Raw genomic sequence first — 16,024 nt, 5'->3', positions numbered from 1 at the left:
GGCAGAGACCCAGAGGCTTCCTGTGCAGGCGGCCTCTGTATGACAGGTGGCTGCCTGCATTGGAAGCAGGAAGAGGACGGACTCACCAAGAAGAGGAGCTGGAGGCTGCAGGGTGACAGGTGAGTATCTAATGGGGGCTATGAGGAGGGTGTGGGGGGAAGCCTGCACAGAGGGAGCCCCAGATATGTCCCGATAAGCCTGCCCCCACGCGATACGCCCCGCCCCCGCGATATGCCCCGCCCCCGGCGCCAATGTTCACAGTTTACCAGCTCTCCCAGCATCCTGTATGTCAGTGTAATGGAGGTCATCCAGCTTTCCCAGCATCCTGTATGTCAGTGTAATGGAGGCCATCCAGCTTTCCCAGCATCCTGTATGTCAGTGTAATAGAGGTCATCCAGCTTTCCCAGCATCCTGTATGTCAGTGTAATGGAGGTCACTCAGCTTTCCCAGCATCCTGTATGTCAGTGTAATGGAGGTCACACAGCTTTCCCAGCATCCTGTATGTCAGTGTAATAGAGGTCATCCAGCTTTCCCAGCATCCTGTATGTCAGTGTAATGGAGGTCACTCAGCTTTCCCAGCATCCTGTATGTCAGTGTAATGGACGTCACTCAGCTTTCCCAGCATCCTGTATGTCAGTGTAATGGAGGCCACTCAGCTTTCCCAGCATCCTGTATGTCAGTGTAATGGAGGCCACTCAGCTTTCCCAGCATCCTTTATTTCAGTGTAATGGAGGTCACTCAGCTTTCCCAGCATCCTGTATGTCAGTGTAATAGAGGTCACCCAGCTTTTCAGCATCCTGTATGTCAGTGTAATGGAGGTCACACAGCTTTCCCAGCATCCTGTATGTCAGTGTAATAAAGGTCATCCAGCTTTCCCAGCATCCTGTATGTCAGTGTAATGGAGGTCACTCAGCTTTCCCAGCATCCTGTATGTCAGTGTAATGGAGGTCACACAGCTTTCCCAGCATCCTGTATGTCAGTGTAATAGAGGTCATCCAGCTTTCCCAGCATCCTGTATGTCAGTGAAATGGAGGTCACTCAGCTTTCCCAGCATCCTGTATGTCAGTGTAATGGAGGTCACTCAGCTTTCCCAGCATCCTGTATGTCAGTGTAATGGAGGCCACTCAGCTTTCCCAGCATCCTGTATTTCAGTGTAATGGAGGTCACTCAGCTTTCCCAGCATCCTGTATGTCAGTGTAATAGAGGTCACCCAGCTTTTCAGCATCCTGTATGTCAGTGTAATGGAGGTCACACAGCTTTCCCAGCATCCTGTATGTCAGTGTAATAGAGGTCATCCAGCTTTCCCAGCATCCTGTATTTCAGTGTAATGGAGGTCACTCAGCTTTCCCAGCATCCTGTATGTCAGTGTAATGGAGGTCACTCAGCTTTCCCAGCATCCTGTATGTCAGTGTAATGGAGGCCACTCAGCTTTCCCAGCATCCTGTATGTCAGTGTAATGGAGGCCACTCAGCTTTCCCAGCATCCTGTATTTCAGTGTAATGGAGGTCACTCAGCTTTCCCAGCATCCTGTATGTCAGTGTAATGGAGGTCACCCAGCTTTTCAGCATCCTGTATGTCAGTGTAATGGAGGTCACACAGCTTTCCCAGCATCCTGTATGTCAGTGTAATAGAGGTCATCCAGCTTTCCCAGCATCCTGTATGTCAGTGTAATGGAGGTCACTCAGCTTTCCCAGCATCCTGTATGTCAGTGTAATGGAGGTCACTCAGCTTTCCCAGCATCCTGTATGTCAGTGTAATGGAGGTCACTCAGCTTTCCCAGCATCCTGTATGTCAGTGTAATGGAGGTCACCCAGCTTTCCCAGCATCCTGTATGTCAGTGTAATGGAGGTCACTCAGCTTTCCCAGCATCCTGTATGTCAGTGTAATGGAGGCCACTCAGCTTTCCCAGCATCCTGTATGTCAGTGTAATGGAGGTCATCCAGCTTTCCCAGTATCCTGTATGTCAGTGTGATGGAGGTCACTCAACTTTCCCAGCATCCTGTATGTAAGTGTAATGGAGGTCACATAGCTTTCCCAGCATCCTGTATGTCAGTGTAATGGAGGTCATCCAGCTTTCCCAGCATCCTGTATGTCAGTGTGTAATGGAGGTCACCCAGCTCTCCCAGCATCCTGTATGTCAGTGTAATGGAGGTCACACAGCTTTCCCAGTATCCTGTATGTCAGTGTAATGGAGGTCACACCATGCAGACTTAACTGCACCAAACAGCAGAATTACTACAATTTGGGACCTTATAGGTGGGAAAAGGGGAAGGAAGTTTCTGCAAGTGCGGAGCCTGAGATGTTTGTCTCGCAGGTTCTAAAGAGATGAAACGTATCTGGAAGAAATCATCATGGAGGTCCGGGCCGGATGAAGAGGAAAAGGGAAAGTGACGCCTCAGATCAAAGAAGACGTCACCTGTGAGTCCCTGTATAATTTTGTATTGAGCAGAACATTATCTGTTAAGGGCTCTGCACCGTTCTATGCTGCAATACACACACTGCCTCTTCCTAGTAACCCGAATCTTTTATCAAGATTCGCCCTGTTACCAAAATGACCTAGAAACTGCCCTGCCCTACGGGTATGTTAACACAGAGTAAGGCTGGGTTCACACTACGTATGTTTCAGTCAGTATATGTATATTTCAGTCAGAATATTTCAGTCAGTATATGTATATTTCAGTCAGTATATGTATATTTCAGTCAGTATATTTCAGTCAGTATATGTATATTTCAGTCAGTATTTTTCAGTCAGTATTGTGGTCCTCATATTGCAACCAAAACCAGGAGTGGATTAAAAACACAGAAAGGATCTGTTCACATAATGTTGTAATTGAGTGGATGGCCGTCATTTAATGGCAAATATTTGCTGTTATTTTAGAACAACGGCTGTTATATTGAAATAATGGCAGTTATTTACTGTTATATGGCGGCCATCCACTCAATTTCACCATTGTGTGAACAGAGCCTTTCTGTGTTTTTAATCCACTCCTGGTTTTGGTTGCAATACTGACTGAAATATACGTAGTGTGAACATAGCCTAAAAGCGGTGGAATTCTGCGGCAGAGCTCTCTCGTCTGCCGTCTGTTTCAATGGAATGGCTTACTCACCTCCGCTTCTGCCGCTCTCTGCTCAAAGAAATGACATGTCAATTCTTTAAATGGAGAGCCGCGGAAGCTCGTAAGCCGTTCCATTAAAACAGACAGCAGGTGGAATTCCGCCAATTGTACTGTGTGAATTGGCTCTAAACGTAACAGCAAATGGTAACCAATCAGAGCTCAGCTTTAATTTCTTAAAGAGGTACTCTGGTGATTTTTTTTTTAATAATACATTGCATTAATAAACATATATTACTTTTTAATATAAATAAAAATATACTTTTTCTTCGTATAACTATTTTCACTAAGTGGCAGCAGAAAGGGGTGACACAGACTTCTCTGCTGCCACCAACATTCATGTTGGGAACTACAGGTCTGTCAAAGTCCTGCCGTTCCTGGTCCACTTGTCTCACAGCACTAGTGATAAAGAGCATGTTATGATGGATATGTCTTTGCCTTCTCTACTGCACTCCTTTCTTGAGTTTTTACATGCTTCTCCCTATAATACCATGTATGGACAGAGGAGCCATCCAGCCTGGACATTAGGAAAGGGGATTAGCAGTGGACAGAGAAGAATGGTTATAAAGAACGGCCTCACAACAAAGGCACTTTGTATGAGCAAGTGTCTTATTATAACCATTATTCTAGTCTTACAAAAAGTGTTTAATGGTGGCCAACCCCTCTAATCTGCTCTAAAAGCAGTATAGCGATTGTTCGCTAGTGACAACAAAGACAAATTTAGCATTTAGATGATTTTGATAAATGAGGCCGGTAATACTTTGTGTGCAGTTTTAGGATATGTTCACACATAGTATTTCCGTCAGTCTTTTGGTCAGTCCTTTTCGAACCAAAACCAGCAGCGGGTTGAAAACACAAAATCTGCGCAAATCTTTCTATCATAATATTGTCCTGTCAGTTCCTCTCCTGGTTTTGGTTGACAAAAGACTGACGAAAAGATTGATGGAAATACTATGTTTGAACATAGCCTAAGGGTCCTATTACACGAAGCGATTTTTAACGATTAACAATTAGCGATAAACGCTCGCAAACTAGATTGCTGCGTTTACACAGAGCGATAATTCGCCCAATCGAACGATTAACAATTTCGAAGTAACAATGTGTTTTTTATAATGATCAGTGTTTAGATGGAATGATATATCCTTTGGAAAATTCGTTATTGCAATCGTTTTAAGATCGCTTAAGCCTATCTCACACATAGGGTAAATCGATGAAATACTGTTTACACAAAGCGATCTGTGAATTTTTAGCGAACGACCAACGATATGAAAACATGTTGAAATATCGAAATGAACAATTTCTCACTCTTTGCTTCATCGTTTGCTGTGTTTACACGAGCCAATTATCGCTCAAATGCGATTGTTATCGTGGAAATTCAAACGATAATTGCTCCGTGTAAACTCAGCATTAGGGTCCTCTTACAGTGACGCACAGTGAACGATTTATCGTCATGGCTAAACAACGATTGGTTACCCAACAATCGTTCACCGAAAATGTCGCTGAACGATCGATTGGACGAATTATCGCTTTGTCTAAAAGCACCCTAACTTATTGCTATTGGCCACTCACCATGCTGTGTGAACAATTTAAATTGGCCTCATGAACGACGCAGCCATTGAAGGCTCAGCAAACATGCTCTGATCAGAGCTGATTATCTTGAGCCTACTGGCCTGTGTAAAAGGGCCCTTAGGCTATGCACACACTGAAAAAAAACTTTGAGACTTTTATCTGCCATTTTGGAACATTTTTTTTAAAACCATTTTTTGCATTTTTTCCAGCCTTTTATTCCACATTTTTTCAGCAGTTTTTTTAAAAATTTTTTATGACCATAGCAAATGCCATCATGCAATTTGCAAACCAGACATTTAAAGCCCATAAAGTACCAGAAAATACATTTTTGGACACAGAAGTCCCTAGCAATTTTTTTAGACATTAATCTAGTTTTATGGCCCAGATTTACTTAAACTATGTGCGATAAAAACTTATGGCAACTATACACAGTTCAGGGTTCATTTTTACCAGAGCAATCTAAGAAATGAAAACTGAGCTACTATTGGTTTCTATGGGCAATAAAGTCAGTGTTTGTCTCAGTTTTAGCAAATCTAGCTCACGCCTCGAAATAGGAACATAAATACAGAACCTTTAACTTTTGTTAGTTTTAAATCCTAAGTAGGTGCTGTGTGATACCCAAGTGCATAAAAAAAGTGCAGAATGCTTCATAAAAGGTACTCAAGGAGGTGGTCTTTTGCAAGTCCTCTTTGTAAGGCAATGGGCCCTTTAAAACATTTCTTTTTATCTCTGGGCAAGATACCACCCATCTTGCTTCTGGTTATCCCTTTGTCCACTAAAGAGCCTTATATTGAGGTTGGTATTTCCAGAGGGGGAGCTGAGGTTGCATGAGTGTGTGGAACTTGATGGCCCCCTAAACCCAGAGGAGGCACCTCCCAAGAGCACACCATATACTGGTAAGATCTAAGTGGACAAAACACATGTGGTCAGTGGACATACAGCAACTTAAAAAATCATGAGGCATAAGGGCATGTGTACACTTTGGAATCCCAACGAAAAACCTTCCGCGGACTCCGCAGCTCGCAACCGCTCGCGGACTCTGGCGGCCGCACGCATTTCCACCTGTGCCATAGACCCCGTTTTATGCACGGGCAAATTCCAGGTTCATTCTTTGGACAGACGGCGGAATCCACCCGCGCATTGAATGTAGTCTATGGCATGGGCAGAAATGCGCGCAGCATGGGCAGAAATGCGCGCAGCCGCCAGAGTCCGTGAGGTTGTGTAAGCTGCGGAATCGTGACGGGTTTTCCGTCGAGATTCCGTAGTGTGCACGTACCCTTACAGTGGAATGAGACCAGGCAGGCAGTTTAGGAGCAGATTAGCTCCTGTAGGAGGGATCTAGGGTACAAGAACTGTCAAAGTGAGTGGATACCTCCTCTTCATGACTGCTTTTTATTGAATAAAATTCTGGATATAAATATCTAATATTACACATAATACTGGTGACATTCATTGTAACCAGGCGAATGGAGAGTAAACAGTAAAACAGTAAAGGTCACAAGAGAAAGGAGCATAAAAGCTAGTAATGTGCCATGGAGTATATGTAGGGGAAGTGAGCCTATTTCTGTGACCACCACACAGGGGGAGGGGAGGATTGCTGCTCACTCATGAGGAACCATGTCCTCTATGGAGGGCACAGCCATGTCACCTTTATTTCCCCACCTTCCCCCCTCAGGGCTGTATAGTACTATAACTATATGGAGCCACCATTCCTATACATATAGCTCTCACATATGCCCCTCAGGGCTGTATAGTACTATAACTATATGGAGCCACCATTCCTATACTGTATATAGATCTCACATATGCCCCTCAGGGCTGTATAGTACTATAACTATATGGAGCCACCATTCCTATACATATAGCTCTCACATATGCCCCTCAGGGCTGTATAGTACTATAACTATATGGAGCCACCATTCCTATACTGTATATAGATCTCACATATGCCCCTCAGGGCTGTATAGTACTATAACTATATGGAGCCACCATTCCTATACATATAGCTCTCACATATGCCCCTCAGGGCTGTATAGTACTATAACTATATGGAGCCACCATTCCTATACATATAGCTCTCACATATGCCCCTCAGGGCTGTATAGTACTATAACTATATGGAGCCACCATTCCTATACATATAGCTCTCACATATGCCCCTCAGAACTGCACTTTATATTACATTGAGTTGTCGCCACATATCTTATTCTGAGCGGGAAAATATGGCCAAAGGCTGGCTCTACAGCTTCTCTACATTGACCACTATAAGGTCCAATGGACATGTGGGCTTGTATGAGCACTTCCCTCAGCAGGACATGTATGAGAAGTGTCATCCCAGCCGTCATGCACGGATAGTCAGGGGGAAGTGCCCAGACCCACACACTTCCCCATATATGAGGGGACAATGAAGTCCATGACTGACACCTAGAAGAGTCAGCGCGGTGCCGGCTGGTGGGGGAGGGCAGCTTCTCGCCTCATCCTCTGCTGTGTGAGGGATGCGTGCGCTCAGTGCCAGACAGTAGCCGGCCAGCGCAGTAGTGATCCCAGGGTCATGGCTAGTGAGAGGCGGCAGCTACCCCCAGCAGCCGAGCCCAGCACGGAGGACGGGAACGGCACAGGAGCCCGCTATAGAAGCCACGTATCAGCGCCTGAGGTAAGAAGCCTGTCCTCCCCATTGTGGTGTGTGTGGCTGGGTATGTGGTAGTAACCGGACGGAGGAGGCAGCTATAGGAGCATGGCTACAGGTGGTGGGGAGATGAAAGACAATGGTCCTATAGCTGCCTCATCATCACCTATGGGCAGTGCCAGTCCTGGTGCCATGTACTAGCGCCAGGTGTACAATAAGTGTTGTGTCATGTCCTGTGTTGTTTCCATGGCTGCTATATACATTGTGGGGCACCTTTCTCCTATGGAGCACATTGTGAAAATGGCATAATGTGCAGCAAGGGAATTGTAGGAGTAACATGCATCCTGCTTTATATTACTCCTAATCTTCTGCAACATACCACAGATCCACATAAGAAGCATTAGAGGAAGGGGCTGAACAGCTTGCCTGGGCAGTACTATAGTTATTATAAACATGTATATGGAAGGCTAGCTGGCTCAGTGGCAAGGGAGACACCTGTGGTATGGCTGGGACCTGTGGTTCCACAACCAGTCAAGGTCACTGAAGTGTCTGTCACCTTGGCATGAAGGCTTCCCATGATGATACTACGCTCCCTTGGCTGGCACTAAGGAAGGGGCACCCCTGGGGCACACCTTGTTCAGTGTCCTTGGTGTTCGCGGTGCAGATATCGCACATAAACATTACACATTAGCAAAATCCACCTCTAACCATATGGAGACTATGGCTCAGATTTATCAAATGTGTATAATAGAAACTGGTGTAAACTGCCCACAGCAACCAATCACAGCTCAGCTTTTACCAAGAGCTGAAAGCTGAGCTGTGATTGGTTGCTGTGGGCAGTTTACACTAGTTTCCGTTTTGTACACTTTGGTAAATCTGAGTGTCCTACTGCTGACTGGTTCCCAGTGCATTCCCAATGGTAAGCATCTAACCTGCTGATATGCCCTTATAGCGCACAGGAGAGCTGAGGATGAAGGTAAGTTTCCCACCATCACCCTCGGCACTCTTTTTCAGGAGAATTGTAGTGATCTGACCCAGCTGGCTGGATGGATCTCTGCAGTCAGGGTGGTGGTCCTGCCCCAGTGCACTTAACTGCCTCATTTAAATCTCTGATCAACTACAGAGTTTCTGAAAACGGCGCCACTGATAAAGGTAAGAAACTTACCTTCATCTTCAGCGCCATGTGCGCTATAGGGGCTTATTAGCAGGATAGGTGCTTCTATCCTGCTGATTATTTTCCATTTAAGTCCCAGACATCTTTGGTTTTAGGCTAAACTTTGAAAGAAACTTTGAGATAGGATACTCCACTTTCTTCCCCATGTTAAGAGGTGCAATCACACTACGATTGTGAATTCAGAGGCACAGCTCTGAGTGACTACCTATACTCCTGTGTGAGGGAGTCCTCCTGTGTTACTACTGTGTGCAGGCACAGGTTCTGCTGTAGTTACTGCATGGATGTAGGGGGGGGGGGCTGAGTGGTCATAGGGGGAGGGGCCTGCTGGGATGATTGTGCTTTGGAAAGAAGGACAGAGACCACAATTTTACATTGGGAGCTCAAGTGGCTTGGCTCTCACTGCATCAGTTGTAGTGTTTTTTTTGCAATGAACGATTTTTTTTTTATTACTGTGTAGCTCTTTAATTTTTGTATGTAGACTTGTCCCTAAAAGGAAAAAAATACCCATGTTTTACACTGTAGGAACTCGCATCATAATGCTATATGGTCAGGGGCGTAGCTAGGATTCACGGGGCCCCATAGCAAAAAAATTTAAGGGGCCCCCCTCCACTACGCACAAAACAAAGCACTGCGTACACAGTATATGCTCTGTGATGTGGCCAAAAAATAAAATCTTATGTATTGTAGTGTGTAAGTGACCCAATGTTCAAAAGACAAGGATATATCTGCTTTACTGCTTATGCACTGATAACCCCTGACCTCTGCACAGAGCCCTGCACATTTTCCTACTTGTTGGCCACTGCTGAAGAACAGAGGTCAAAGGTTATCCTTCTGTCTTCTGCTTGTTAACCCTTTTTTGTGTTGCAGCATAGAAGTAAACACTGGGTCACTTACACACTGCAGTACATAAGGGGTTAAGTAGAAGGACACTCACTCTTGACTTCTCCCTCAGGCCCCCCTCCTCCACAGGCCCCATAGCAACTGCCTACCCTGCCTCTATGGTAGCTACGCCACTGTATATGGTGCTGCTCAATAAAGCTAGTAAGCAATTCTATTTTAGGACCCGGTCTAATTGTAAAACACACAGCTTGACCAATAAAGGAATATCAGTGTTTGCCATGTGATTTTGTAAGAAATATCTTTATTTTAAAATGTCCAAAAGTTATTTTTCTAATAAATTACATTAACTTATGATTTCACTAGCAAAACTTGGGGCACATGGCTATTCTTTAGCGTACAGAACCCCTATGACTGTAGAATCTATTATGTTGTGTATAGAACTTGTCGCCATTTTTAAGCGGAGCTTGTTCGCTGAAGCGTTGCTTCTAGTTGTTTTGTTGCTTTGTGCTGTTATCACGTTGATGGAATAAATTTTTGCATGTTAGGGGTGGGTTTACACATACCGTATCCGCAGCGGATTTAACACTGAGAGTTTGCAGCGAAATCCACTGAGGATACCTTTCCCAGTCACTTCAATGAGATAAAATACTCGTAGCGGGATTGTCATCTCGCTGCGAGTATGGAAAAGTCAGCCCCGTTAACACCCCATGGGCCGGGTACATACATTACCAGGTCCCCACTCTGGCTTGCTTCGGGGGCTCCCGGCGTCTCCCGGAACTCAGCCAATCAGTGCGCTGCTCTGAAATCCACTGTGGATACGGTATATATGAACCCAACTTTTTAGTCAACTTTCTGGAGTGCTGTGGACTATCTTTTGGATGGATAGATAGATAGATAGATAGATAGATAGATAGATAGATAGATACATGAATACGTAGATGGATGGATAGATCTATAGATATGGAAAAATAGATGCATAGATAGATGGGTAGAAAATTGATGCATAGAAGAATAGATGGGCTGACAAATACATGCACTTAGAAAGATAGATATACATAATCAAACAATTAAAAAAATGTGTAAGGTTCCCCCTTTTTTCAACAACTAGCTAGGCAAAAACAAAACAGCAGCAGCCTAGTAATACCAGAGTTGGAAGGGACATGTGTTTAGGCCCTACCAGTTTAATTTCAGTGATGGATGAATAGATGGTTTCTCTGTCTCTGGAGGAATGCTTTTCCATTGGGCCTTTAGTTGCAACACGTTCAGTCATGGGGAGCCTGGGTTGAGGCTCTGCGTGTATGTCTGGTGTGGTTCGTTGTCATCTTAAATGTCGTGCGCAGTGGCACAGTCAGCAAATAAGTGTCCATAGTTTCCGGTTGTGTACTCACAGACCATAATGTCTTGCCCAGGAATTTTGAGAGCCTCTTCTACCTATTTGGGAGCAATTTGGTCCAGGTTTAAGGGTTTATTACTGCTAGAGCAGATAGTCTGGATCAGAGCTCGGAGTTCTGTGACCCTTGTGATGTTACAGATTTATTGCTGTGTTCCATCATTTGGTTTTATTCATTTCTGCAGTATTAAGAAAAGAATTACTCAGCCAGATCATTTATATCCCGTCATTTGTGCCTGAAAAACTTATAGCAAAGCAAAATTTTTCGGCTTCTAATAATATTTCAGAAGGATTACTGGAGGGGCATGACATATTGTGACATTTTGTGTTATATGTGATGACTGAATCATAATTCATTATATGATATTGCCCAACTTTTGAAGAGATATATAAGCAATGGCCCACATTTATTATTGCAAAGGCACCAAAATTTGATCTCTAAAATGAGGTGGCAGAATTGGAAGGCTGAACACTTCTCTCCACGGCTTTCTACTTCTTCCTGCTGTAGGAGATGAGCTCCATTTAAATCTATAGAACTTGGTTAAGGGCGCTGACTTTGACAATCCCCCTGCGAGTATGTCATCCCATTGAACTGAATGGGCAGGTATCTGCAGCAGATTTCGCTGTGAACTCGGAGCATAAAATCCGCTGCGGATACGGAATATGTGAACCCGGCCTAAATCTAGATCCAGCGGTCCCTAATTTTTGAATGGGCCTATGATCGATAGATGTGTCGGTCCAGCAGCAAATCATCTGATCCTAACGATAGCAAATGGGTTTGTTGTCTCGGCCAATTTGAACTCACATTATTGTTTTGAGCATATATACTAGGGCAGCTATTCTCTGCATAAGCGCATGCGCACAAGCATTAGTTGTTCCTAATGTTCCTATTGCGCAGGTTTCTGCAATTCATTAAATATGGTTAAATGTTGGCATCCATTGGGCATGTTTCTTCATTTTGTCTGATAAGTCTTTGTGACTTAGTCTAAAGTGGCTTGATTTATTCCATTGCGCATGACTATAGACTTATTTAGATACTGTTGTGGTTTTTGTGCCGTCACATTGCTAAGTGGTCATGACCAAAGATTACTGACTATAGTGACTGATTCAAAATATATGAAGAATAAAGAATATTAAGCCTACTATATCTCTGCACAGGAAGTCCTGGATTTTAAACACTTGTTTAATTTTCTATACTGTAATATTTTAGATTAACACTATTAAAAGTTAAATATTAAGCTAAAAAATGAAATGCTGGCTGCTCTTACTCACCCCTGAGTATTTTGAGCCGCCTCATTTCTTTCTGGCTGCTGCCATTCCTGAGTTACAAGTTTTTGTAAAAGACAATCTATATCCAAGATGGCACCGGCCAGAAAACTACATTTCCCATCATGCATCTGCTTGATTGGTCTGTTTGTGTACTGGCCCCCTTTGTTTTCTTTCCTGACCACTGCTGTCATTATTATTGCACAGTAAACACGGGACAGTTTTTTTCCCACTGATTTTGCATCACATCACCCCAGTATGTATTCTATACTAGCTGATGATGTAGCAGAGCTAACACACACATGGTGTAGCAGAACTAATACAGCCATGGTGTAGCAGAGCTGACGCACGCATGGTGTAGCTATATGCTGTATAATGGCCATCTGTTTACCAGGGTGAAGGTGTAGTGCAGGTTTAGATCTCTGCTTGCTGACTGTGAATGAAAACATTCTAATTCCATCCAGACTCTAAGAACACCCATAAAACTTACAATATACAGAGCTGTGACACAAAGACAGGCAGATATGTCTACATTTACTGACAGCAAGCAGAGATAGAACTGTAACTTTTCATATTACAGAGACCTAGGCTCAGGGACACATGTAAGTCTATGGAAGCAGCACGTTCACTAGCAGTGAACAGATGCAGATGATGTCTCCTGTCCTGGGGGCCAGATTACCAAGTCAATAGACAGCTAACCCATCCCCCAGAGAGGAGATCACGTGTCCTGTGTCTACAAAGGTAGGGGGGAAGAGGGAGCAACATTTTGTCAGTGGACATAGTGGAAGATAAATTTAGTTATCCAGAGCAGATAAGAATGAGAAAAAACAGGGAAAGGGAGCAAGATAGATTATACATGTATATTAGACATTGGATGTTATTGGAAAGGGGGATCGTTAAGAATATTGTTTTTGTTACCCGAATAACCCCTTTAAGGGCTTTTTCCATCGGCCGATTATTTTGCAAACAAAGTAAAATCATTCAAATTTAAGTGATAATCTCCTGGTGTAAATGTGGCAACAATTAAACTGCGAACAAAGGTTTGTTTGTATGTCTTTGATTGCATCTTTTGAGCTGACCTCAAAATTATTGTCAATCGTTCTCAAGTCTGACAGTGTAAACACTTATCGTTTACAGTGTATAGCTACAAACCCAATTACGAATATTCTAATAACGCTGTTATGATTGCATTAAATATTTTTAGTAGCAATTTACCTACTCGTCTAAATGCCTACAATGTAAAGCTAAAAATCATCAATTTTCGTTTGCTAAACAAGCAATTAAGCGATTTATCTGTGCGTGTAAAAGGACCCTTTACGTAGAGCAATAAATCTCATTCGATCGTTTAATGATTTGGTTTTTATGGCGATCAACATTAAGACGAAGAAATAAATTGCTTTAAGATCGCTTACACCAAACCACACAATAGGGTGAATCTGTCAAAGATTGTTTAGACAAAGCAACCTGCGAATTATCAGCAAGCCACCAGCGCCAATTTTAGAATATGTTAAAAAAGACAACGATTAACAATTTTTCACTCGTCACTTGATCTTTAGCTGTATTTACACAAGAAGATAATCGTTTAAAAGCGATCGTTATTGCACAGATTTGTTCTATGTAATAGGACCATTAGTCTCCATTGACTAAAAGGATAAGTTGACTATAAGTTGTTCATGTCAAATACCTGGAAAGGAAACTGGGGCACAAATTAGTTGCTTTGTCTGTATTTTTTTGTAACACAGCAGGTGTTAACAGAAATATTTAACAATTATTTCTCTAAATCTGCAAATTTTGGAAATATCTCCGTATGGGGTCATAAACTGCTGATTGTGTATATGGCAGGGTTCAGAAGGGAAAGGCCGCTAATGAGCCTTGAGAGAGCAGATTTAGCTGGAATTAGTTATAGCGCTATGATGTGTGTGAAGTGCCCCTAAGGTACCAGTATCTCCAAGAATTAATCCCCTTTTGAAAAGTACGCCCTTTAAGAAATGTATCAAGGTTTATAGCAAGCATCTGGATCCCACAGGTGTTTAATAGGATTTGGTAACAGGCCATCGAAATGTAAAATTATTTTTCTTCCAAAAAGATATTGCTTTAACTCTAAATATTTCACTTTCACAAGTGGTTTGAGAATAAAATTAGGGAAATGGCAAATATGAGATTCAATTAACTATAAGGCTTCAGGACAAGGTGCATTGTTGCTGAAATTAAGGGGAGGCCAACCAAGAGCTCATTTTAGGACTATCCTGAAAAAGTTTCCACAATGTCCATGTACAGGTAAACTTGTGTCATTGTGATTGTTTTTCTCTGCCACCATCCTCTCCATGCGCATTATGTAGTTGACCTTGAATATCCATTCTGCAATTAAATGAAGAAGTAGAGGACTTCCTATGGCGGGGTAGCACCAATCTAACAGCAGTTAAAACATGGTGGAGCAGTCCCTTTTTGACTAAAAAGATGGAGCCTGGGATTGTGGAGAAGAGACCAGTTGAGCTGTAACAGGGACTGAGCTAGCTGTAAGAATTATACAATTCCATTATTTTGCACCAGTATCTATCAAGATGTGGGAAACGCCACCACATGTATTGCATAGTCCCGGAGGCAGATGAGCATCTACAGCACAGAAAGGAAGATGCAAGATGCAACAGAGCATGGTAACGATACCACCGTGTAAGGATTTTATAATTTTTCTCCTGTGCATGACATACCATAGGAACATTATGGAGGAACATTTGTCCCAGTCTACAAAAGTGAATTACTTACCAAGCTCTTGTTCCCAAGCTTGTGCAAAACATAGAGCTCCAGTGGAACTAATATTAAGAAGAATACTGTACATACTGATTAGGATTCTCCGCGGAGAGCCTGTTTGAGTTATCAAAGTTTCCAGGTCTGTAGATCCTTATGCAGAGCCTGACAGCATGAAAAAGCTGTAAAAAAGGAAAGTAGCTGGAGGTATGCCAGCCATGAGATGTGTCTGTACGGACGGAGTTCCCCAAGCCGTGTGAATGTAGGCAGGGTAGAGCTAGTGACACTCGCAACAGAGTTAGACTTTGACTTGTAGGGGCCACCCTGGTATTTCCCTATTTAGGTCCCAATGCTTGCAACAGAGCGAGGACCTGAGGGACTACGTATCAGGGTGGTTTGGTGCTCTCCCCACTAGGAGGCACCCCTTAGCAAAAGGCTTCCTTCTCTGGAGAGAGGGATATCTGGCTATTGAGACTCGCAACTGAGGCTCCACGGACCCCTTTTTTGCATATTCAAATTTTGTAGGGGGCAATCAGTGGAGACTCTTAAATGAGTACTCCATTGGTTTTTTTCACTGTTCTCCTTGAGTTCAGTGATTGGTGTGTTTTGTTGGTAGCATTTATTAATCCACCAAAAGGAAGTTAGGGCCCAAGGGGATAAATGTTCATCTATCATGAGCCATTCCTCATCGCTTCTCTGCCTTTTGGCTAAGATCAAGTGTAGTACTGCTTGTAAGAGAGCCGGGAACCACACGGAGGGAATAAGGGTTGAGCAGGTGGCTGGCGTGGTAAGTCAGTCGGTGCAAGATGCCAGGGGCTTGAGGGGGCTGAGAGCCGAGGTGCCAGAAGTGCCCTGGGAGTGGTGACCCCAGGGTGCCGTAAGTGAAAGCACTTAGCACGGTACTTCACTATCATCCCTTGAGCACACTCACCTTTAGCTTTCCGGTCTCCGGCTGTTGAGAGCTGTGGGTAATTTTTAGAGATCCGTCCGGATGTCCGGGCTGTATCACACAGCACACATCTTATTTATTTAATTTATTTAACTTATTTAAGATTAACAGAGGGCAGCCTTGACAAGTGCAATCACCTATAAAAGAAGAAGTGGATAAAATACTATTTGCTCTAACCTTCGCTATAGGATTGTAGTACAGCTCTAAGATCTTAGCTTAAGAGGTCCTATACTGATTTGACAGAGTGTTTGCTCCATAAAGGACTAATGCACTCTGTCAAACGCCTTCTTTGCTTCGTCAGATACTAGACACATGGACACATGTTTCTAAGGGTGTTTTTGTGTTAGTAGGC

General features: G+C 43.4%; 1 protein-coding gene across 7 annotated transcripts in view; it reads left to right on the top strand.

Annotated features, from left to right (window-relative positions):
* The first annotated feature begins 7,082 nt into the window (after positions 1–7,082).
* Positions 7,083–16,024, top strand: part of LOC138776414 (pendrin-like) — a 112,725-nt gene continuing 103,783 nt past the window's right edge. For all 7 annotated transcript variants that reach the window (XR_011360721.1, XM_069956128.1, XM_069956125.1 and 4 more), the window contains exon 1: positions 7,083–7,335. Coding sequence is in view for 6 of the 7 variants with exons in the window: in XM_069956128.1 (XP_069812229.1) it covers positions 7,234–7,335 (102 nt within the window). In the remaining variant the exon portion in view is untranslated. The remainder of the gene's footprint in view (positions 7,336–16,024) is intronic.

This window comes from Dendropsophus ebraccatus, chromosome 1, assembly GCF_027789765.1.
Source record: "Dendropsophus ebraccatus isolate aDenEbr1 chromosome 1, aDenEbr1.pat, whole genome shotgun sequence".
Taxonomy (NCBI): Eukaryota; Metazoa; Chordata; class Amphibia; order Anura; family Hylidae; genus Dendropsophus; species Dendropsophus ebraccatus.
Note: the sequence above shows the minus strand (reverse complement) of the source record. Positions and strands in the feature narration are given on the sequence as shown.